The sequence below is a fragment of the Eleutherodactylus coqui genome, chromosome 13 (genome assembly GCF_035609145.1).
Source record: "Eleutherodactylus coqui strain aEleCoq1 chromosome 13, aEleCoq1.hap1, whole genome shotgun sequence".
NCBI classification, from domain to species: Eukaryota; Metazoa; Chordata; class Amphibia; order Anura; family Eleutherodactylidae; genus Eleutherodactylus; species Eleutherodactylus coqui.
In genome coordinates this window covers 120,974,190-120,999,881 of record NC_089849.1, presented here as the reverse complement: position 1 = coordinate 120,999,881, position 25,692 = coordinate 120,974,190, and the positions used below count along the sequence as shown (strand labels likewise).

Below are 25,692 nucleotides of genomic sequence, written 5' to 3'. Positions count from 1 at the left end.
TTGAATAATGGGGTTGGGACCCATTAGCTTTTCCTATTTATGACATAATCAATGCTCGGGGCAAATTTCACGTTTCTATGACACCGGAAAGTGAGAAAATTAGATTCCGTACGTAAATTTTGGACGCTAATTCTTTTGTGCATAGAATTGAATAATCGAGTTGGGACACATTAACTTTTCCTATTTATGACATAATCAATGCCCGTGCCAAATTTCATGTTTCTATTACATTGGGAAGTGAGAGATTTAGATTATGTACGTAAAATTTGGACGCTAATTCTTTTGTGCATAGAATTGAATAATCGAGTTGGGACCCATTAGCTTTTCCTATTTATGACATAATCAATGCTCGGGGCAAATTTCACGTTTCTATGACACCGGAAAGTGAGAAAATTAGATTCCGTACGTAAATTTTGGACGCTAATTCTTTTGTGCATAGAATTGAATAATCGAGTTGGGACACATTAACTTTTCCTATTTATGACATAATCAATGCCCGTGCCAAATTTCATGTTTCTATTACATTGGGAAGTGAGAAAATTAGATTCCGTACGTAAAATTTGGACGCTAATTCTTTTGTGCATAGAATTGAATAATGGAGTTGGGACCCATTAGCTTTTCCTATTTATGACATAATCAATGCTCAGGGCAAATTTCACGTTTTTATGACACCGGAAAGTGAGAAAATTACATTCCGTACGTAAAATTTGGACGCTAATTCTTTTGCGCATGGAATTGAATAATGGAGTTGGGACCCATTCGCTTTTCCTATTTATGACATAATCAATGCTCGGAGCAAATTTCACGTTTCTATGACACCGGAAAGTGAGAAAATTATATTCCGCACGTAAAATTTGGACGCTGATTCTTTTGCGCATAGAATTGAATAATCAAGTTGGGACCCATTAGCTTTTCCTACTTATGACATAATCAATGCTCCTACCAAATTTCCTGTTTCTATGACACCGGAAAGTGACAAAATTACATTCCGTACGTAAAATTTGCACGCTAATTCTTTTGCGTATAGAATTGAATAATCAAGTTGGGATCCATTAGCTTTTAATATTTATGACATAATCAATGCTCGTGCCAAATTTCCCGTTTCTATGACACCGGAAAGTGAAGAAATTACATTCCGCACGTAAAATTTCGACACTAATTCTTTTGCGCATAGAATTGAATAATGGGGTTGGGACCCATTAGCTTTTCCTATTTATGACATAATCAATGCTCGTGCCAAATTTCATGTTTCTATTACATTGGGAAGTGAGAGATTTAGATTATGTACGTAAAATTTGGACTCTAATTCTTTTGTGCATAGAATTGAATAATGGAGTTGGGACCCATTAGCTTTTCCTATTTATGACATAATCAATGCTCGGGGCAAATTTCACGTTTCTATGACACCGGAAAGTGAGAAAATTAGATTCCGTACGTAAATTTTGGACGCTAATTCTTTTGCGCATGGAATTGAATAATGGAGTTGGGACCCATTAGCTTTTCCTATTTATGACATAATCAATGCTCAGGGCAAATTTCACGTTTTTATGACACCGGAAATTGAAAAAATTAGATTCCGTACGTAAAATTTGGACGCTTATTCTTTTGCGCATGGAATTGAATAATGGAGTTGGGACCCGTTAGCTTTTCCTATTTATGATATAATCAATGCTCGTGCCAAATTTCCTGTTTCTATGACACCGGAAAGTGAGAAAATTACATTCCGTACGTAAAATTTGGACGCTAATTCTTTTGCGCATGGAATTGAATAATGGAGTTGGGACCCATTCGCTTTTCCTATTTATGACATAATCAATGCTCGGAGCAAATTTCACGTTTCTATGACACCGGAAAGTGAGAAAATTATATTACGCACGTAAAATTTGGACGCTGATTCTTTTGCACATAGAATTGAATAATCAAGTTGGGACTAGAGATGAGCGAACGTACTCGTCCGAGCTTGATACTCGTTTGAGTATTAGCGTGTTCGAGATGCTCGTTACTCGTGACGAGTACCACGCGATGTTCGAGTTACTTTCACTTTCATCTCTGAGACGTTAGCGCGCTTTTCTGGCCAATAGAAAGACAGGGAAGGCATTACAACTTCCCCCTGTGACGTTCAAGCCCTATACCACCCCCTGCAGTGAGTGGCTGGCGAGATCAGATGTCACCCGAGTATAAAAATCGGCCCCTCCCGCGGCTCGCCACAGATGCATTCTGACATAGAGGAGGGAAAGTGCTGTTGGTGCGGGAGCTGCTATAGGGAGAGTGTTAGGAGTATTTTAGGCTTCAAGAACCCCAACGGTCCTTCTTAGGGCCACATCTAACCGTGTGCAGTAGTGTGGAGGCTGCTTTTTGCAGTGTTGCACAATTTTTTTTTTTTGTATATCGGCCGTGCAGAGCATTGCGCCCTGCAGTAATTACATATACTCCAGGGCCGGTAGTGGTGGTGAGGCAGGGACAGAAGACATATAATTATTGAATATAGGCAGTGGGCCTTTCCAAAAACATTTGGGGAAAAAAATCTATTTGGGCTGCCTGTGACTGTCCTCAGTGTACTGGGTCTGTGCTGGGTGTAGTTGTCCTCCTAATTCATACGCAGCCAGCTAAGTGTTACAGCAGGCTTGTGCAAAATTATTTCCTGGCTCTGCTGTGCGTTCGGTAAGCGAAGTGAGCCTCCAACCACAGGCCAATAAGCGGCACATTTAATTACAGCGCTCTGTTTCTGCACTACTGGTAATACACCATGCTGAGGGGTAGGGGTAGGCCTAGAGGACGTGGACGCGGGCGAGGACGCGGAGGCCCAAGTCAGGGTGTGGGCACAGGCCGAGCCAGTGCGGTGGCCAGGGGTAGAGGCAGGGCCAGACCGAATAATCCACCAACTGTTTCCCAAAGCACCCCCTCGCGCCATGCCACCCTGCAGAGGTCAAGGTGCTCTACGGTGTGGCAGTTTTTCACAGGGACGCCTGATGACCGACGAACAGTGGTGTGTAACCTTTGTCGCGCCAAGATCAGCCGGGGAGCCACCACCACCAGCATGCGCAGGCATATGATGGCCAAGCACCCCACAAGGTGGGACGAAGGCCGTTCACCGCCTCCGGTTTGCACCACTGCCTCTCCCCCTGTGCCCCAACCTGCCACTGAGATCCAACCCCCCTCTGAGGACACAGGCACGACCGTCTACCGGCCTGCACCCACACCCTCACCTCCGCTGTCCTCGGCCCCATCCAGCAATGTCTCTCAGCGCAGCGTCCAGACGTCGCTAGCGCCACTGTTTGAGCGCAAGCACGCCGCCACGCACCCGCACGCTCAAGCGTTAAACGTGCACATAGCCAAATTGATCAGCCTGGAGATGCTGCCGTATAGGCTTGTGGAAACGGAGGCTTTCAAAAGCATGATGGCGGCGGCGGCCCCGCGCTACTCGGTTCCCAGTTGCCACTACTTTTCCCGATGTGCCGACCCAGCCCTGCACGACCACGTCTCCCGCAACATTGTACGCGCCCTCACCAACGCGGTTACTGCCAAGGTCCACTTAACAACGGACACGTGGACAAGCACAGGCGGGCAGGGCCACATACGTGGTTCATAAGCATTGTTATTGGTCCTTCAGCCAACTGGGGCCCCTCCCCTTCTTCCCCTCCCAGCGTCCGTCTCTGTAAGACCATGAGGTCTTTTGTTCTAGGAGTTGAGAAGTTGAGAAGGGGGAAGGTAAGAGAGACGCCCAAGTTGTAATTCCCAGTTAGCTGAAGACCTATGTAATATAACCCTAGAGAGACTGCATTCTACTATACTTACATTGGGCTGATAATGCAGCTCACATCCCCCCATCACGCCATTGTTCAGCAATTATCATGATGAAAGATGCTGCTATGAGTCTCTGCAGAGTCAAATCACTATAGCTTTGTAATACATCTAGTTTATACAAATCAATAGACAGTTTACGCTAATTAATCATCCTTTTCTACTACACTCCCAGTAATCTGTCAACCCGATCCGCGATGTGTCAAACTCGAGCGCCAGGAAGACAACACACCGTTCGACGATCCCCGTCTTTGTGGCAAATTACCCTGTCTGTCCCCCTTATAATTAAGTCCCCCCACCACTATGACCTGTCTAACCTGCCCTGCGTCCCCATCACCTTCTTACTGGAGCAGTCATCTCCCTGGCATTGAGGGCATGTCGTGCTGCAGTGGTGCTGGCTCTGTAATGGCTTTCCCCTCATCTGTCAACTTTACAAACTTATTGGGGTCTGCCAGTTCAGGACTAGCCTCCCTGGTTCTTTTCCCTTTTTTCCTTTCTTACTGTCACTCAGCTAGCTGCCTGCTCTTCTGAAATACCATCCTTCCCCCGCATCTACCCCAACGAGCGCCTGCTCAGTGAGCATATTGTCATTGGATCGCTCATTTAGATCTAGGATTTGGGCACATTTTTTCGACGTGCATGCATCTTGCGCAACAGTACGTACCCTCGATTGGCTTATCAAAAACCGCATACATTGCAGAAGTAGCACACTGGACATCATTGTGAAGCATGGAGCTTATTCTAGTGGGGATCTACAAATTTACTTACAGAAGTAACGAAAATAAACTAGATCGCACTCCTCGCGTGCCTCTGCCCGCTCGTGTCTTTAAATTTTTTAATTATTTTTGTAGGCCCAGGCTAACATGTGGCTGACAGCCAGGCAAGGTTGTGTGTGATTATAGGGCCAACCTACTGGCAGCCCTTTGCCTCAGCAATCTTACACACGTACCTTGTCTGGCCAAAGTGATGACAATGGTAGTGCAGCGCTTCCAAATTACCCAGGTTTACATCTACTGTTGGAAAAGTTCAGTAAACTTTGCTTGTACCTTCAGCATTCACCCCCAGCCGCCTCTTTGATATTCCCGAATTGCATTGCAGTGCAGTCTCCCAGTATCCTATTGTAGGCCTACATTGGTCTTCCCATATTGATTAACCCATTTACGACCAGCCACTGTATATATATGGCGGCTGGTCCTGGGCTTAGAGGACCACCGATCGTAAAAATACGGCGGTGCTCTAAGTCTCCTGTCTCTGCAATCAGTCAGAGGCAGGAACGGGTTATCAGCTGTCACTGACAGCTGATAACCCGGAGCAGAAGGCAGGAGGGGTTTTTAACTCTTCCTGCCTTCTGCTTCCCCGATATACAGTGCTCAATGAGCACTGTATGGGGAAAGCGAAAGTAACATTTACTTTCACTACGGGAGCCTCGGGGGGTCATGTGACCTCCCGGGATTCCCTGCTATGCAGAGCTGGAGGGTCAGACTTAGACCCTGGCAGCTCTGCAGGTGACTAATGTCACCACAGGGGTTGCTTTCCCCTATAATTAGGGCTCCTATGGACGCCCCAGCTACAGTGGGAAAATGTCAAATAAAGTTAAAAAAAAAAAGAAAAAGTGAGTGTCCCCCAGAGGTCTTATATGACGTCATGGGGGACACAGATAGTAAAAAACACAATTACATAAATAAGTAAAACAACTGAATAAAACAACAATACATACATAAGAAAGAGAATAACACAAAGCAGATGCCAACAAAAAACGTCACCGTATGCGCCCTATAAACCAAAACCATACATACTATATATCAAAACGTCCAAAATAAATAGAGGAACCCGTTTCCATACTTTATTTTAGTGTAAATATAAAAATAATTTTTAAAAAAACTATAAATGTTAAAAAAAATCATTTTTTTTAGCCTTTTACCCACAATAAAACTAAAATAACGGGAAAAAAAGTCAGTGAAAAAGATATTAAAAAAATAGTCCTATATGTCACGGAAACAAAAACGCAGCAAAAATAATTTTGGTAGCTAAAGGAAAAAAAATAGAGCAATAAAACCGCCACATGGGTAAAATCCCTAAAAAGTGTCTGGTCCTTAAGGTACAAAACAACCTGGTCCTTAAGGGGTTAAAGGTGTTCTGAAGAGTCTGCACATACCACGGACGTCTTTTCTTATGTTCACCTGGATCTGGAGGAGTTTTACTGATCCCAGTAGGCCTCCTCTTCCAAGTAAGGCTGCATGTCCATGGGCGTTGCGAAATCCCACGGCGAATCTGGGCCATGGGAGCCACTGCCTGGGAGCAGGAGCCGGCAGGCGGATCTCCTCTGTCAGCCTATCTGACAGGCTGACCGCAGAGAATCGTGGAAAATCGCAGCACACTGTGAATTGCCGTCTGCGAGCGGAGAATCGCTATGATTCTCCGCTCGTGGACAGGGGGAAGCACTTTCCATGGCAATGGTCTGGAAAGCGTGTATTGCGTTCCCAGTGGCCGGATTATCGTCGTGGGGAATGCAATTCAAAAATGCCCGTGGACAGGCAGCTTTAGGCCCCCTGCATGCGGGCGGAAATTCTGCAGTGGGATATCCCGCAGAATTTCCACCCATACCCGCCTGCATAGGATTGCATTATAAAACGCAATCCTATGCAGACGGACGCGATTTGTCCGTGTGAAAACACACGCGGACAACAAATCACGGCATGTTCTATTTCTGTGCGGGTCTCGCAGAGGTCCGCACAGAAACGTCACTCCCGGCGGCCCGGCTCCGCTCTGCGCATGTGTCGGCTGGCCGGAACATCAAAGAGCTGGAGCCGCGGGAGCAGGTGAGAGCCGCACTGGTCCCTGTAGGGATGCGGGTAGGATCAAATTGCGAGAATTCTCGCAGGGGATCCGACCCGGCCGTCTGCAGGCGGCCTTAGTCAGTAATCAGTTACAGCCCCTGTATCTCATGTCCAGTCACTAACAGCACAGGAAAAGGTTTACACTTGTGGTTTAATACATTTTATTGGCATTTTTTTCTAGAGGGCTTTACATATTGTATCAACAAGTCTTCCTGTCAGAGGAAAGCATACATTGCTGTCTGTCTTTTTCAGAATGGTGTCATCAGTCCAGTTGGGGTAGACAACCTGGGATATGAAACAGAAGATGATCTTGAGGATCCTCAAGGTGCTGAGGATGATGGCATTCAAACAAAGGAAGTTGAGGTTCAAATTGACTGGAACTCTGAGCTGCCTGTTAAAGTATCTGTCCCAAAAGTGTCTATACACAGCATTATTTTGGATTTTAGTCAGATAAGTTTCCTGGATGTGGTGGCTGTGAAAGTCCTGAAGCTGGTAATCCCTTATAATGTGTATCACATGCCTGTGTTATCAACTATCAGAGGGGGCAAACTGATCTGTGTAATGTGACCACCTTAATCTATGTATTTTCCTCCACAGATATTTAAAGAATTTAAGAGGATTGATGTAGATCCGTACATCGCTGCTTGTGACGGTAAATATACATGTACACCTCCAAGGGGTTCACCCCTTTGGAAAATTCCTTCTTGTTAGAAGAGTCCCAAGACCATAATCAGTTCAGTGTCCCCTTGTTGAGACCCCCAAAAAACAGCCGTTAGTGGGAAAAACTGGTAGTAAGTATTGAATTTCTCTGCGGCACCACCACAGAAAATAATGCATTACACAACATCCATTCCAATCATTAGTTTGTATGTGTAATGCAAGACAGGACAGCTCCACCGGAGTGAGATATAGTCATTGTAACATAGTATGTTAGGCTGAATATATGTCCATCTAGTTCAGCCTCTTTCAACCCCTCACCCTTGTTGGTCCAGAGGAAGGCAAAAAAAAAAACCCAGCCAGCCAATTTAGCTCATTTGGAGGCACAAAAATTCCTTCCTGACTCCATAATGGCAGCCAGAGTAATCCCAGGATCAAAATTTGAGAACAACCACCCCGCTGGTCATCTGATGTATAAATCTTGTAATATAATAGCACTCTATCTAGTCCCATCTTAAACTCCTCTATGGATTTTGACATCATCATGTCCTCAGGCAAAGAGTTCCACAGGCTCATTGCTCTTACAGTAAAGAACCCTGTTAGGTGCACTGTTCAGACACAATCTTCTGCTTCTGTATCTGGTAAATATGGGTGTCATCCCATCGTCTCTTTTCCCTGAGCTTATATTCACTCTCTTCCAGCACTCTTAGGGTTAATAGCTTCTGGTCTCCTGTTCAGCTGATGCACCTTTTCCAATCGCCATTCTATATAGCTGCCCTGAGCCAGCAGCTGACTGGCATTGATTGCTCCAGTTAAATATACAGTCCACTAGTACCCCCAGGTCTTTTTCCGTATCACTTTTCCCTAGCAGTACCCCATTTAGTGTATATTGGTGACATCCGTTTCTCCTGCCCATGTGCAGAACCTTACATTTATCAATATTGAACTTAATTTGCCATTTTTCTATCCAAGCCGCCAGCTTGTCTAGGTCCATTTGTTTTGTATAATTTTGTATCATCTGCAAATATTGATATTGCTGTGCAGCCCCTCTATCAGGTCATTGATCAATATATTGAACAGAATGGGGCCTAATACTGAACCCTGTGGCCCCCACTAGCAATGGTGGCCCAATCAGAGTACGAACCATTTATTACCACCGTCTGCTTTCTATCTCCGAGCCAGTTCTTTACCCAGATACAGGTTTTCGCGCAGACCAAGCTGTCTCATTTTATATATCAATCTATCGTGCGGCACTGTGAGAAATACAGATATACGAGATCAATAGACTCTTTAAAGGGAATGAACTGCTCACATGAGGTAATTAGGATGTTTTTAAACTTCTCCTATTTGTCATCTGTACTGTTATTTATGAGGATATTGTCCCAATTAATGTTACCGATAGTAGTTTTGAGCTGATCAAGTTTGAAAGTTTGGTTTTTTTTGGAGCTCCCTGATAAGGCTTCCTATTGAGTGACAGCTGGAAATTAATTATATTGTGGTCACTATTTCCCAAGTTTCCTTGCACCTGCACCCCCATGATTCTGTCTGGTTTGTTAGTAATAAGTCAAGAGTGGCCCTCCCTCTAGTTGGCTTTGGCACAAGTTGGGTAAGGTGGTCATCTTTAATTGTTCTCAAGAACTTAGCACCCTTGTGAGATTTGCAGGTTTTATATTCTAATATTATATCCAAATAATTAAAGTCCCCCATAATAATTACGTCATTGCGGTTTGACACTTCTTCTATTTGCCTTGGCCTCTCCCCATGCTGGCCAAGAGTTAAGCATCCTCAAAGTAGTTTTCCCATTACTTAAAGTTGCTTCACAACCACTCTGCCCTTCCTGCTGCTGATCAGGACATGAGACTGCTCCAGCCAATCACTGCCTATAGAAGGTCACTGCTGTGCCCATTGATTGGCTGCAGCAGTCACATGTCCTGGTCAGCTGCAACTAGGAGGGACATTAAAGGGGTTCTGTCATTACAATCTGTATTTTTTTTCTCCAGTAAATCTGCCCCGCTGGCACAACCTGTGGTAAATAACACATATAAAACGTTTTTTTCAGAAGTAGTACTTACCTAGGCTCCATTTTTCACCTCCATGCTCTGTTTACATCTTCAGCCCCTCCTGCTAGGAGGTCATCTCCCAGCACCCCTTGCTGTGCTGACCACTTCCGCCCTCACAAAGCTACTTCCGCCCATCCAGTGCAGTGAATAGTCCTGCCTGCAGTCTACCAAAATCTGCTAGTGTTTCTCCCTGGGTCTCTGAACACCCAGAGTTTCCCAAGGGCCTCCAGATCTTCCCTGCAATCTCACAGTAGCCACTCACTGCAGTCACTCAAAGCAGTCACTCATAGCAGTCACTCATAGCAGTCACTCATAGCAGTCACTCCACATGGTAAAAACAGGAATATTCCCCATGCAATGTATTGTATGAGTGTTTGTATATATACATTTATCTATGCGTATATGTATCAAGATGTGTGTGTATAGATATATGTATGTATGTGTGTATATATATATATATATATATATATATATACACATACATACACACACACACATATAATATGTATAGTAATATATCTACACACTGCATAGGACATGTACGTTCCACGCTTACACCCATGTGCGGCTGCCCTCAGAGAGACAAAAAAGTGCACAAAAGTGTGCGCAACTGCACTTACATCTGTATAAAGCTGGTCTTATTGTATGTATATATGTATGTCCTGTTGTACCGCCTCTAGCTTGGATACAAGATGTGATACAGGGGGCATGCAGGCTCTAGTACCCTGTTGTACCGCCTCTAGCTTGGATACAAGATGTGATACAGGGGGCATGCAGGCTCTAGTACCCTGTTGTACCACCTCTAGCTTGGATACAAGATGTGATATAGGCGGGCATGCAGGCTCTAGTACCCTGTTGTACCACCTGTAGCTTAGATACAAGATGTGATACGGGGGGCATGGAGGCTCTAGTACCCTGTTGTACCACCTGTAGCTTAGATACAAGATGTGATACAGGTAGTCATGGAGGCTCTAGTACCCTGTTGTACCGCCTCTAGCTTGGATACAAGATGTGATACGGGGGGCATGGAGGCTCTAGTACCCTGTTGTACCACCTGTAGCTTAGATACAAGATGTTATACAGGGAGCATGGAGGCTCTAGGACCCTGTTGTACCGCCTCTAGCTTGAATACAAGATGTGATATGGGGAGGCATGGAGTCTCTAGTACCCTGTTGTACCACCTGTAGCTTAGATACAAGATGTGATACGGGGAGCATGGAGGCTCTAGTACCCTGTTGGGCCACCTCTAGCTTGGATACAAGATGTGATATGGGCGGGCGTGGATACTCTAGTACCCTGTTTACTACCTCTAGCTTGGATACAAGATGTGATACAGGCGGGCATGGTGGCTCTAGTATCCCGTTGTACCAACTCTAGCTTCGATACAAGATGTGATACAGGCAGGCATGGAGGCTCTAGTATCCCGTTGTACCACCTCTAGCTTGGATACAAGATGTGATACAGGCAGGCATGAAGGCTCTAGTATCCCGTTGTACCACCTCTAGCTTGGATACAAGATGTGATACGGGTGGACATGGAGATTCTAGTACCCTGTTGTACTACCTCTAGCTTGGATTCAAAATGCGAAACGGACGGGCATGGACGTTCTAGGACCCTGTTGTATCGCCTCTAGCTTGGATACAAGACGTGATATGGGTGGGCAAGCTGCCACTTGGGATGCATTATGCATTGACACTTGGGGGTCAGGATAACAGTATGCTGACAATAGAGGGCAATGTATAGCTTTATGTCTTTGGTGATGTTACATTCATTCTCTGTGTCTGATTTTACACAAGTGAGCACTATATCAGCCCGAGAAACTCAAACCAATATCTTGCATGGCAAATATGCGAGTGTGTCTGCCAGTGCAGTGCGCCTTGTAAGAACAATGCCTTGTGATGTGCGTATGTGTGTATCATATATATACACATACATACATACATACATACATACAAACACACACACACCGCTGTAGGAGCAACTGTAAGAAACAAAATAAATGGTGGGAATACGGCGGCCGCCTGATCTTTCACGCACATAGTATTCATAGGGGAGGTCCTATATTTTCTCGGTCAAGTATTAACGAGAGAGAAACCACAGTAATCATAGGCTTAGTTTTGTCCCAATATACGGCCGTGACAATCATGGCCGCATAAGGGAAGAAAATTACATTCGCCTGAAACCGCCATATACACACACACAGACAAATAAAGCTAGATAGATATATGTGTGTATATACACATAAACATATAGATGAATAGACGCGGATGGATAGACGGGCAGACGGATAATTACAGACGGATAGATGGATAAATACAGATGCATAGAGAGATAAATGTAGACGGATAGACGGATAAATACAGACGGGTAGACAGATACAGATAGCATATATATGCATATAAATATATATGCTTTTTATATATATACTTTTATTTATATATATATATATATATAAAAAGCATATATGTGTGTGCATATATATATATATGCATATGCATATATATATATATATGCATAAATATATATATATATATATATATATATGCATATATACATATATATATATATATATACATATATATATGCATATGCATATATATATATATATGCATAAATATATATATATATATATATATATATATATGCATATATACATATATATATATATATATACATATATATATATATACACATATATGCATATATACATATATATATGTATATATATGTATATATGCATATATATATGTATATATGCATATATATATGTGTATATATATATATATATATATATATGTATATATGCATATATATATATATATGTGTGTATATATATATATGCGTATATATATATGCATATATATATATATATGCATATATATATATATATATATATTTATGCATATATATATATATATATGCATATGCATATATATATGCATATATTTATATATGCACACACATATATGCTTTTTTATATATATACTTTTATTTATATATATATATTTATATAAATAAAATATATATATGCTTATATGCAGAAGCTTGCATTTCCATTGGCTAATAGAAATATATTCTGCCTGACAACAGTGTCAGGGATACATTTCTATTGGCCGAGAGGCAGCAGAAGCTTGCATTTCCATTGGCTAATAGAAATGTATTCTGCCTGACAACAGTGTCAGGGATACATTTCTATTGGCAGAGAGTGTGCACATGTAAAGTGCACCCAGGCGAGCGCGAGCGCGCCGCAGACTCGCGCATGCGCAGTCGTGTGCCGCTGTCTCGCGCGTGCGCAGTCGTGCCGTTGTCTCGCGCGGCTACCTTCATTCCGCGCTTCCTCACAAGACAATGTACGCACACGTCACTAGTGACGTATGCGTACATTGACCTGAAGGAAGCGGAAGGTAGGCAGTGTACGCTTTTTGACCGGATGGAGGAAAATCGGGTGCCGGAGGTCACGTGACCGAATTGACAAGCGGCTCCAGGAGAAGATTTGGGATAAGAAGAAGAGGTAAGCAGGCTGCCTGGGGAGCAATAGGTAAGTATAAAATTTTTTGTTTTTAATGACAGAACCCCTTTAAGCAATTTCAAGTAGTGGAAAAACTCTTTTAAAGTGAATCTGTCAGTTTAATTTGCTGTCCTATGTAAAGGCAGAACATTACAGCTATTAGTCTGATCTTCTAGAAGCCAAAGTGGCAGACAAATTGTGCCTGTTTGTGTATTCATGAGGGGAGTGTTAACAGGCTACTACACATAAGTGCAGATACAGCAGTTTTCCAATGACCTCCTTAACCTTTTAGTGACTAAGCCTATTTGCAGCTTAGTCACCAGGCCAAATTTTAGAAATCTGACATGTGTCACTTTAACTTAGAATAACTCTGTAAACATTTTGCATACCCAAATAAGGCCTCATTCACACGAGCAACAGTGATATCGCCACTAAAAAATCGTGGCAATATCGCAGCTGTATTCCCACAAGCGATGTGTTTTTCTTCTGAAAATACAAAAAATAAAAAAATCGAGCCTCACTTTGCTGCTGACAGCGATAAAATTGCATGATTTTATTGCAAAAAGGTTAAGCCCTACCCCTAAAATAAGCCCTAGCTTCAATACCTGATAAAAAAGGGAATGCTTACCTGAAAGGCTCGAGCTGGATGTTCCCGCTGCTCCCCAGAGCTCTGCCAGGCATCCTGCAGTTCTTGTTCGCCCACAGAAGATCCCTTCTTGGTTGCCTCCAGGAAGCGATGGGGATGGTTCTGAGTAGCGTTGAACCAATGCGAGCGCTGTGATTGGTTCATCCAGCTCTGCATTAATTGGCTGAGCAGAGTTTGAAGAGCCAATCTGTTGAGGCGGCATTTAGGAATTTACCAATCAATACCACAGTTCAGCCTATTCATAAATTGTGAATGATTCGTCAAACTCTGCTCAGCCAATCAATGCAGAGCTGGATGAACCAATTACAGCCCTCGCATTGGTTTATCAAGAGTATCATTGATTGGCTGAGTAGTCTTGGATCAACCAATCAGAGCCATTGCTTTCTGGAGACGAAATTTTTGAATCCTGCAACCAGCAAGTGATCTTCTGTGAGCAAAAGAGGCCTGTACAACACCCAGCGGAGTTCCGGACAGCAGCGAGAGGGCCTGTCCCGAGCCTTTTAGGTTAGTATTCCCTTTGTTTTTCAGGGAATGCAGCTAGGGATTATTTAAGGGGTAGGGAAATCTCACGAAAATTGCTAGTTTGTGAGATGTGATGTGATAAACTAGGATGCTCCATAGGGAAACATTGGCTACAAATACTCTCAAATTGTGGCTATATAGCGCATGCCGAGATTTTTCTCCTTGCAAAATCGCAACAGTCAAAATATCACTACTGTGAAGGAACCCATAGGAAAGCATGGGCTTCAGATACATGCGAGAAAATCGTGCAATTTTGTCACCCGTGTGAAAGCAGCCTAATTGTGACATTGTTTTTTCGCCACATATTGTACTTCATTGATGTAAGGACTGTGGATGTGGAACCACTGTGTCAACCTACTGGGTAGGTGAAGATCCGATCCAGCACGGCTGACCGCCAACCCCAGTATGGGAGGTAAGATACCAGATGAACAGCCCCTAAATGAATGGAAACTAGGGAAGGTATCTTGCCCTGAACTGATAACTAGGAGAGGGAGACCCTTGCCTACAAGCTGAGCACTTGTCCCAATAAGGACAACCCTATGGCCTTCCTTCAGGCGCTGACTTACCCTGGCGGGCCAGAACACCTATAAGACAAAGATAGAACAGCATCGGGGAGTACAGAAACAAAGGAGGAACAAGCTGACAAGGATGAACAGAGAAGCGGACAACGGGAATAACAGATCACAGAGTACACGAACGAAGAACACAGAACACAAGCAGAATGCAAGGTAGCAAGGTAACTGCCGAGGCAGCGGCTGGACATGAAGTGATCAGAACAAACGCTCAACAACACTGCAGCAAGGTCTGAAAGGCCCAGGGCAGCTATATAGGATGGTGATTAGAAAAGGAGCATCAGCTGAACAGGAGACCAGATGCTATTAACTCTAGGAGTGCTGGTTGGACGTACTTCTTCAACAAGGGTTTATCAAAGACTCTATGAATCTTCCCACGGGCGCAGACAGTACAGAATTCAACAAAACCCCTGACATCGCGGGCCATCTGCGGGCACCGATACGAACGTCTGCATAATTCCAACGTCCCCCAAAAACCCGAGTGTCCCGCCGAACCTGAAGCATGAACCTTTTCAAGTACCTGTCATCGCTCGGAACTGGGTACAAACCACCTCGCTTCAGGCGGGGAAGCCGGGAAATCAGTCTGGCCAGCCAAAACTGGTCGGATATGTCAGGTGTCAAGGCCGCCACCACCACCACCCCGGGAGCTAAAATTCCTTTGGATTGGGAATCCTCCAGGTACCTAGGTAGATCGGAAATCTCACAACTAGAAGAATGCAGCTGGACAGATGTCAAATGATCTCCACATCCAGAAACCCAGCAAATCAACTTGGAAGCTGCCCAATCAATAACTGGGTTATGTAGGCGCAACCATGGTAATCCCAACACGATATCCACCAATAAATTTTCCATAACAAAGAATGTACAGGTCTCTGTGTGTAACGATTCTATTGAAAATCTTAGTTCAGGTGTAACCTTCTTTATCAACCCTGTAGTCAACGGGGTGGAGTCTATTCCAGAGACCTGTATATAAGGATCCACATTCCGCAGTTCAGAAGCAAATGACCTGACGAATTCGGAATTCACAAAATTAGCAGCTGCCCCAGAGTCAACGAAAGCACGGCCATTCTTTTGACAAAAACCCAAGGAAATAGAACAAGGGAGAAACAACTTGGGAATACCCAGAAGTACCTGAGCCCCTAGGTGATCCCTCCGAACCTCGCCTAGGCGCGGAAGCTTTTCCTGCTGCTGCCTCTTGTTACATGTGACGACACAATGTCCAGGGTTCCCGCAGTAGAAGCACAGCCCGTTCTTTCAACGGAAGGCCCTGGCATCTGGCGCTGACAAATAACCCAGTTCCATCTCCTCAGTCTGATTGTTGGAACCAATGGGATGCTGCTCCATCAACGCTGGGGTGAAATTCTCCGGTTTAGCGACACCCCCAGCCCTCAGACGCCGATCAGCCCGTACCGCTAGTGTCATAGCTGTCTCTAACGTCTCCGGCTCATGGTGGCTCAGTAACAAGTTCCTTACAGCCACCCTGAGCCCGGTAAGAAAGAGGCCCGGTCATTCCACCCTAAATCCACACAGAACTGCCGGAAATGAGAACAAAATTTCTCAGCCGTCTTCTGGCCCTGACGGAGACCTAATAACTTAGAAACTACATAATCTGCACGATCTTGCTCATCGTAAATCTGACCCAATGCTGAGAAGAAAGATTCCACTGACTGGCGAGGGGGGGGGGGTAATCCGGAGGTAATGCAAAGGCCCAATTCTGTGGGTCCCCTCTTAGTCTGGATATGACTATACTTACCCTCTGGTGCTCAGACACAGAAGAGTGTGGGCGCAGGCTAAAATAAAGTCTACAACCTTCGTGGAACTGCAAAAAACGCCTTACGGTCTTCAAAAAAGAAGTCTGGTATAGTCGCCTTGGGTTCCCTTACAGGTACAGATTCCTGTGACAACCTCGCCTGCACCTCAACCCCGACTTGCTCCTGGCGCAAAAGACGAGACGACATTTCCTGTACGACCTGGGTCAAATTCAGAACCTGATCAGATACTACTGAAACTGCCTCCAAAGCAAATGGATACTCGGGGTCCAACTTACCCCTGATCTTTGTATGGCCAGTGTTTCTGTCAGGGCTGGTTAGGAATGAAAGACAGGAAGTCTCTACAACCAACCCTCTCCCCTGTCCCTAAACCCCAGGGTGACAACTGGGCGGCAGTCCCTACTCTGCACTAAAGGAACCCCGGGGACGTGAACAGGGACAGGAGAGACCAACTAACCAGACGACAGAATATAACAAATTCCAAGTCAGGACTAAGAGCCAAGTAACCACCAACAACTATCAAGAAACCAAGGGGGAGACAAGATCAAGGTCAGAGCATGCCGGGTCAGACGACTGGAATGAGTAACCTGAGCAGATTTTAGCTGGTGAACCATTAGCAAACACTGACAGGGACTGACAGTGTCTGCAGAGCTAAATACCCAAAACCCCGCCTAGGTCGGGGCGGAGCCTGATGACGCTCTGGCTGGTAATGCATAAAGTCCGGCCCTCCTCCGGCCGCATTCCCTAACAGGGGAACTCCGAGCCCGGCCACAGAGGCCCCACCTAGCATTGCAGCAGACCCCACGCCGCAAGCCGACCAGAACGCCAAGCAGCGCCACCACGGTAGACGCCGCACCCGGCAGAACCGCCAAGCCCGCCCCGTGTACCACCACCGCCAGAGTAAGTTTCCTCCTGACAGGTATTCGAATGATAGATACCCCCCCACAAATGACAAATAACCCAGTTCCATCTCCTCAGTCTGATTGTTGGAACCAATGGGATGCTGCTCCATCAACGCTGGAGTGAAACTCTCCGGTTTAGCGACACCCCCAGCCCTCAGACGCCGATCAGCCCGTACCGCTAGTGTCATAGCCGTCTACATTAGGATGTGTATTTTAAAAAATACACATCCTAATGTACTGAGGGGTTACATGAGTATTTTAACCACGCAGTTTTTTGGGGGGAGATAATGCAATTTAGAGAAGAAAAAATAAAATTTCATATTTCACATCCTTTTAATGATAGGTTGTTTTTTTTTTTCTATAGAACACAGAAAATGAGGATTTTTCACCCAAAAATTGATACCCCTGTTTTCCCGTGTTCAGGAACATACGTATTGTGACCCTAATATGTCTCTATGCACACCTGGGCCCAAGCTGAAAAGGAGCAGCCGGTGGCTTTCAGAACAGACATTTTGTTTGAAGGTGCTACAGGCCCCATTGCACACTTGTAGAGCCCTTGAGCTGTTAAAATAAAGGGAACCCCCAATAAGTGGTTATTTGCTGGGGCGGTGCTGTCCTTTATTTAACTTAAACTTTTTTAAACTTTTGTCTGATCATTGTTATAAGCGCGATCGCGGGACCAGGGACTGCATACCGCAGTTCCCGATGACAGCTCCAGGCTCTCGACTACCAAAGGTAGCTGAAAGCAGGGTGCTGTAGCAAGGCTTTATTATACAGGGCCAGAGTGTATTTACAGGCCTGTAGAATCAAGCTCAGACACCCAGGACGTGAAAACACGCATGGGTGTTCACTAAGGGGTTATTTGCTGGGATGGTGCTGACCCAATTTTTAAAACTAGACCCTTTAACGAATTCATCTAGGGGTGTATCGCGTATTTTGACCCAACAGTTTTTGAATTAATCTAAGCAAAGCAGAAAGAAAAAATTACGATTTCTATTTAAGCAATTGTGTAATTTTAAGAAACTTTTTTTTTTGTACAGCACACATATAAATGAAGACTTGTACCCCAAAATGGACCCATTTGTCCTGTGTTCAGACATATATACTCATTGTGGCCATAATCTGCTTACTGGCTAGGCCTGCAATGGAAGGAACACCCTTTGGCTTTCAGGGCACAACTAAATTGTGGTCCAGTCCCCATTGCTCACTTGTAGAGCCATCGTGCTGCCAAAACAATAGTACACCCCCCACAAGTGACCCAGCTTGAAATCTAGACCCCTTAGCCCATTTATATAGGTGTGTACTGAGCATTCTGACCCCATTAAAAAAAACTAATTATAAAGCAGGTGAAAAATATATGAAATTTTAGGGTTTTTTTTCACAAATATCACTTACATGATAGTTTCCTTTATTTCAAGCAGGAAAAACTGGAAAGACACACCCTACATTTTATACCACTAGTTCTGCTGTGTTCAGCAATACCCCCATTGTAGCCCCAATCTGCTTACTGGACACATGGCTAGGCCTATAATAGAACACCCATTAGCTTTCAGGGCACAACTTTGCAGAAAAAAATTGCAACATTGCACACTTGTGCAGAAGAAAATGGCTCCCTAAGAAGAATCCACCTCCTTTTTGGCATTCCCTAAATCTTAGTTACAAGTAATAATGTAAACTGTGTGATATGGCTGAAAACAGGTGTAATTACAGAGGTCTGGTTGGGATGGGCACATGGGGCAATAAAACGGTGTATCCCTCCACCCATGCTTGCTGCAAACCCAACATTTGAGAGGAGGTTGTGATTTCTTGACATCAGTGGAAAGGATAGGGTGTAGAAAGTATGTCTTAAACAGAAGGCACTCAAAAAGCTGCTCCTGGAACTTCAGGAAGGGGAGCGTTCCCGGAGCTTCTTGTAAATTACGTATTACAGGTAGCGGTCTGAATAACGTGGGGCTCACGTGGCTGTATGTGGAATCCGCTTGTGCAGGCCCGTAGCATATCCCAGCTGTGAACCTGGCCATGGTCCTGCCTATGGACGCCTAATTTACTGCGCATAATTGTGTACTCACGCAGGCAGTAATGTGCAGTGCACTTGTTTTTGTTTGTTTGTATTTCGTTGCTTAATGATGACGTGGGTACCTGCAGCCCATCAGCTATGTAATTGTGTATGGGCTGTGGGTATATCTGCAACCATGGAGCACAATGGGCTGCACTGTATTTTCTGTGAGTGGATTATGTAATTACGATCCGCTAAATTTAGCAGAATTGTGTAATTCAGTGCATTTAATTGATCTGTATATTACTATGGATCAAATGCTTGCGGAATCCGTAATTCCTATCTGGTCCCGTGAGACCGGCCTAAGGTAGATTTCTACCTTTTTATTCCATTAGATAATGGTGATCACGTGGCCGAGGACCGCTCACCGTGGCCTTCAGTCACTGTTTCAAGTTATCAGCTAGCCAGGAACAAGGAAATTTTAAGTTTCCCGGGTACTCCCTGGCTCCTGCGCATGCTATGACAATTTTGCCAACGAGTGCAGGCACAGAAACCAGGAAGGTCCAAGGATAAAAATCCCATTGGGGGACAAATTCGAGGGCCTTAGGAACGTAACTTCGTCTCGGATCGCATACGTGAAGAAAAATGAAACTTTATCTCTTTTTCTACCTTTACATGAGTGTGCGTTATCCATCGGCTAATGGTTAATGTGACCAGGGAACACATACCATGTCCCCCCTCCCCGTGAATGTGATGGGCACATGTGCAGAAGCTGAGAAAAGGTCAATGAATAAAGAAGCCGTTGGGGGACAAATCCGGGGGCCCTAGGTAAAACATTTCCTCTCCTCTCATGGACAACAGCGATCACATACCCCAGTCTCCTAGGAAATCTCCAGGCTCTCAGCTACCTTTGGTAGCCGGGAGCAGGATGGTTTTAAATTTAATGGTCTCCCTCAGCTTCTGCGCATGTGCCTGACATTTTGCCAAACGGGCACATGCACAAAAGCCGGTAACAGGTCCTTGAGGAGAGATGAAACTTTAACTTTTTTTTAACTTTTATATGATCATCACTATCCACCGGATAAGCGCGATCGTGTGACCAGGGACCGCATACCGCAGTTCCTGATGACAGGTCCAGGCTCTCGGCTACCAAAGGTAGCCGAAAGCAGGGTGCTGTAATAAGGCTTTATTGTACAGGGCCAGAGTGTTTTTACGGCCCTATAGAATCAAGCCCAGACACCCAGGATGTGAAAATATGCATGGGTGTTCACTAAGGGGTTATTTGCTGGGGGTGCAGTCCTCATGAAAACAAATGACCAGGGATGCCAACCTCATTTTTTTTTTTTTGCACAACTTATGCAAAAATCACAGACCACTAGCACTTTTTATGGACAATGGAATACCACAGTAAAATCATAGATTATAAAAGAAACGAGAATACGGATACTGTAAAATGACAACAATTACAATACAGCCAAACCTCTAGTTTCGTTAGTAATCCGTCCGAAAGCAATTGGCCAAACTTGAAATCAATGCAACTTGAGGCAATTATTTCCATAGGAATCAATGTAAATCCAATTAATTTGTTCTAGACATTCCATTAAAAAAAACACACCAAAGCACATTTAATAGAGAATAAATTGTTTTTTAATATCAAAAACAATAATAAATGAATATAAAAGACTACTGTAAAGAATAAATGATTATTTAACATGTTATTGAACATGTTACTGTGTTTTATCTGTGCTGTTACATAGGACCTCGGGTCAGTGAAGGTAGCGAAGAGGCACTAAAATCGTACAGGGAAAAAAAACAAAATATGCAAAGATAAGATCAAAATTGCTAAGGAGGAGGCTGAAAGACCGATCGCCAAAGAGAGCAAAAACAACCCGAAAATATTTTTTAACTATATTAAGAGCAAAAGGATTTGCACCGAGAGCACTGGCCCTTTAAAAAATAATGCAGGAGAAATCATCGAAGATGATGGAGGGAAGGCAAACTTATTAAATAGTTTCTTTTCAAGCATATTCACAAACGAAAAGGAAATGTCACATGAGATGCAGGGGACCAAAATGAACCCCTCACAAAATATCTCATACCTAACGCAGGAGGAAGTGCGGAACCGGTTAAAGAAGATTAAAATCGATAAATCGCCAGGCCCAGACAGAATACACCCAAGGGTACTAAGGCAACTAATTGATGAGATAGCTAGGCCGCTATATCTAATATTTATGGATACTATCAAGACCGGGGTTGTACCACTGGATTGGCGCATTGCCAACGTGGTTCCAATTTATTAATAGGGGTCCAAAAGTGAGCCTGGTAACTACAGGCTGGTAAGTCTCACTTCAGTAACTGGAAAAATATTCGAGGGGTTTCGGAAAGACGCCATTGAAGAATACCTCAAGGAGAACAACGGAATAACTCCTCACCAGCATGGATTCATGAAGGGTCGATCATGTCAGACCAATCTGATCAGCTGCTACGATGTAGTAAGCTCTTGGCTGGACCTAGGAGAGTCTATTGATCTTGTATATCTGTACCGCATGATAGGCTGATATATAAAATGAGAAGCTCGGATTGGGTAAAAACGTGTGTATCTGGGTAGCCGCAGGGTTCAGTATTAGGCCCCATTCTGTTCAATATATTTATCAACGACCTGATAGAGGGGCTGCACAGCAAAATATCAATATTTGCAGATGATACAAAATTATACAATATAATCAATGCAACAGAGGACAATGTGCGGCTACAAACAGACCGAGATAAGGTGGGGACTTGGGCAGAAAAATGGCAAATGAAGTTCAATGTTGATAAATGTAAGGTTCTGCACATGGGCAGGAGAAACGGATGTAACAATATACACTAAATGGGGTACTGCAAGGGAAAAGTGATATGGAAAAAGATCTGGGGGAACAAGTGGACTGTAGACTAAACTGGAGTAATCAATGCCAGTCAGCTGCTGCAAAAGCTAATAAAGTCTTGGGGTGCATTAAAAGAGGTATAGGGGCAAGGGACAGGAACATTACTCTCCCACTACCTAAGGCACTTGTCAGGCCTCACATGGAATACTGTATACAGCCCTGGACACCGCTGCTCAGAAAAGATGTTGCAGTACTTGAGGGCGTTCAAAGAAGGGCAATTAAAATAAACGGAATGCGAGGACTGGAATACCCAGAGAGGCTAACAAAATTGGGATTATTTACCCTGCAGAAAAGATGGTTAAGGGGCGATCAAATAACTATGTTTAAATACATTAGGGGACAGTACAAGGTTCTCTCCCATGATCTGTTTATACCCAGGACTGCAACGGTAACAAGAGGGCATCTGCTATGTCTAGGAGAAAGCAGGTTTGATCACCAACCTTGAAGGGGGTTCTTTACTGTAAGAGCAGTGAGACTGTGGAACTCTCTGCCTGAGGATGTTGGTAATAGCAAAATCGATAGAGGAATTTAAGAGGGACTAGCTGTCTTTCTAGAACTCTATGATATTACAGGATGTAGATATTAGGTGACCGGTGGGGTTGATTATCTCAAATGTTGATCTAGGGATTACTCTGGCTGCCATTATCGAGTCAGGAAGGGGTTTTTTTTCCACCAAATAAGCTAAATGACTGCTTGGGTTTTTGGGTTTTTTTTAACCTTCCTCTGGACCAACAAGGTGGGGGTTAAAACGGGCTGAACTAGATGTACATTGTCTTGATTCAGCCTAACATACTATGTTACTATGTATGTAGGTGACATCCTTATCTGTCCTCAGAGTTATCACTGTGTGTTCTCTGTGCTGTTACTTAGGATAGATAACACAGTGATGTCACCTGCAGTCCTAAGTTATAACTGTGTTATCTGGGTAAATATGGCTGCTTACATTACACTGCAGTACTGTTTCACTAGTGCCCACAGCGATGCTGGAGAAGGGTGGGTAGCGTTTCAGCATCAGGAGGAGAAGCTGAGCAGATCATCACATAGGCTGAATCAGCAGCGAGGCCACGTGGGTCAGCGGCTGCCAATGAAACTAGAAGCAGCCAGTGAAACTAGGGGCGAAATTCTGGTTTGAAAAAAAATCTGTGGAACTGAAAACAGTCTAAACTAGAAGACTGGCTCCTCCAGCTTCAGAAAATCATGAATGCATCAGATTTCTTATTATGAACTGTGGAGGACAGTGCCCTATTTTTATAAACTTTCCAGGCATTGACAGACAGTTAGCAACCTTTCAACTGACTCACTGTGTATGCAGTCATAGAATCATAAAATTGTAGAGTTAGAAGGGACCTCCAGGGTCATCGAGTCTAACCCCCTGCTCAATGTAGGATTCCCTAAATCATCCCAAACATATGTCTGTCCAACCTCTATTTGAAGGCTTCCATTATAAGAGAACTCACCACCTCCAGTGTACCCATTTAGCGCTCCTAGTAGCCAATCAGCACATTTTTTTAGACATTTTAGTATTATGAATCTGTAATATGCTGCCTTTACACATAGCAATATTTTAGAGGGGTTGCCCCACTTCTATCCTCAGGATAGGTCATCCGTAAGTGATCTTACATGGGATCCCCAATGATCAGATGTTCTAATGTATGGAACTGCTATGTTGCCGGAAGCAGGCAGCTTTGACCATTGTGCGGAGGTCCAGAGTGTCACTGCAGTCTGAGCTCATTTACTTTTACTGCAGTCTAAGCCCATTACACTGGTCAACACTGAAATTGTTGCTGACTTAAAAGGGTCCTAATTAGAGATGAGCGAACGTACTCGTCCGAGCTTGATACTCGTTCGAGTATTAGCGTGTTCGAGATGCTTGTTACTCGAGACGAGTACCACGCGATGTTCGAGTTACTTTCACTTTCATCTCTGAGACGTTAGCGCGCTTTTCTGGCCAATAGAAAGACAGGGAAGGCATTACAACTTCCCCCTGCGACGTTCAAGCCCTATACCACCCCCCTGCAGTGAGTGGCTGGCGAGATCAGGTGTCACCTGAGTATATAAATCGGCCCCTCCCGCGGCTCGCCACAGATGCATTCTGACAGAGATCAGGGAAAGTGCTGCTAGTGCCAGAGCTGCTATAGGGAGAGCGTTAGGAGTTATTTTAGGCTTCAAGAACCCCAACGGTCCTTCCCAGGAACTGTTCTCGGGCCCCTGCCAAGATTGGGCAGCAATGGTTCCTCTCCCACCGGAGGAGTTTGTCGTGACCGATGCCCAACCTTTGGAAAGTTCCCGGGGTCCGGGGGATGAGGCTGGGGACTTCCGGCAACTGTCTCAAGAGCTTTCAGTGGGTGAGGAGGACGATGATGATGAGACACAGTTGTCTATCACTCAGGTAGTAGTAATTGGAGTAAGTCCGAGGGAGGAGCGCACAGAGGATTCGGAGGAAGAGCAGCAGGACGATGAGGTGACTGACCCCACCTGGTTTGCTACGCCTACTGAGGACAGGTCTTCAGAGGGGGAGGCAAGTGCAGCAGCAGGGCAGGTTGGAAGAGGCAGTGCGGTGGCCAGGGGTAGAGGCAGGGCCAGACCGAGTAATCCACCAACTGTTTCCCAAAGCGCACCCTCGCGCCATGCCACCCTGCAGAGGCCGAGGTGCTCAAAGGTCTGGCAGTTTTTCACTGAGAGTGCAGACGACCGACGAACACTGGTGTGCAACCTTTGTCGCGCCAAGATCAGCCGGGGAGCCACCACCACCAGCATGCGCAGACATATGATGGCCAAGCACCCCACAAGGTGGGACAAAGGCCGTTCACCGCCTCCGGTTTGCACCGCTGTCTCTCCCCCTGTGCCCCAACCTGCCACTGAGATCCAATCCCCCTCTCAGGACACAGGCACTACCGTCTCCTGGCCTGCACCCAAAACCTCACCTCCACTGTGCTCGGCCCCATCCACCAATGTCTCTCAGCGCACCGTCCAGCCGTCGCTAGCGCAAGTGTTGGAGCACAAGCGCAAGTACGCCGCCACGCACCCACACGCTCAAGCGTTGAACGTGCACATAGCCAAATTTATCAGCCTGGAGATGCTGCCTTATAGGGTTGTGGAAACGGAGGCTTTCAAAGGTATGATGGCGGCGGCAGCCCCGCGCTACTCAGTTCCCAGTCGCCACTACTTTTCCCGATGTGCCATCCCAGCCCTGCACGACCACGTCTCCCGCAACATTGTACGCGCCCTCACCAACGCGGTTACTTGCAAGGTCCACTTAACAGCGGACACGTGGACAAGCACAGGCGGGCAGGGCCACTATATCTCCCTGGCGGCACATTGGGTGAATTTAGTGGAGGCTGGGACAGAGTCAGAGCCTGGGACCGCTCACGTCCTACCCACCCCCAGAATTGCGGGCCACAGCTCGGTGGTGGTATCTGCGGCGGTGTATGCTTCCTCCACTCAACCACCCTCCTCCTTCTACGCAACCTCTGTCTCGCAATCAAGATGTGTCAGCAG

The 25,692-nt window shown here is 45.0% G+C and overlaps 2 protein-coding genes across 2 annotated transcripts in view; one reads left to right on the top strand and one right to left on the bottom strand.

Annotated features, from left to right (window-relative positions):
- LOC136588079 (pendrin-like) overlaps positions 1-25,692 on the top strand; it is a 130,798-nt gene that overhangs the window by 99,728 nt on the left and 5,378 nt on the right. Inside the window, exons 16-17 of the mRNA XM_066587017.1 lie at positions 6,891-7,130; positions 7,236-7,290. Coding sequence (XP_066443114.1) covers positions 6,891-7,130; positions 7,236-7,290 — 295 coding nt within the window. The remainder of the gene's footprint in view (positions 1-6,890; positions 7,131-7,235; positions 7,291-25,692) is intronic.
- The window catches only part of LOC136588082 (zinc finger protein 250-like), a 65,811-nt gene continuing 46,976 nt past the window's right edge, over positions 6,858-25,692 (bottom strand). Inside the window, exon 9 of the transcript XR_010787536.1 lies at positions 6,858-6,923. The gene's annotated coding sequence lies outside the window, so the exon portion shown is untranslated. The remainder of the gene's footprint in view (positions 6,924-25,692) is intronic.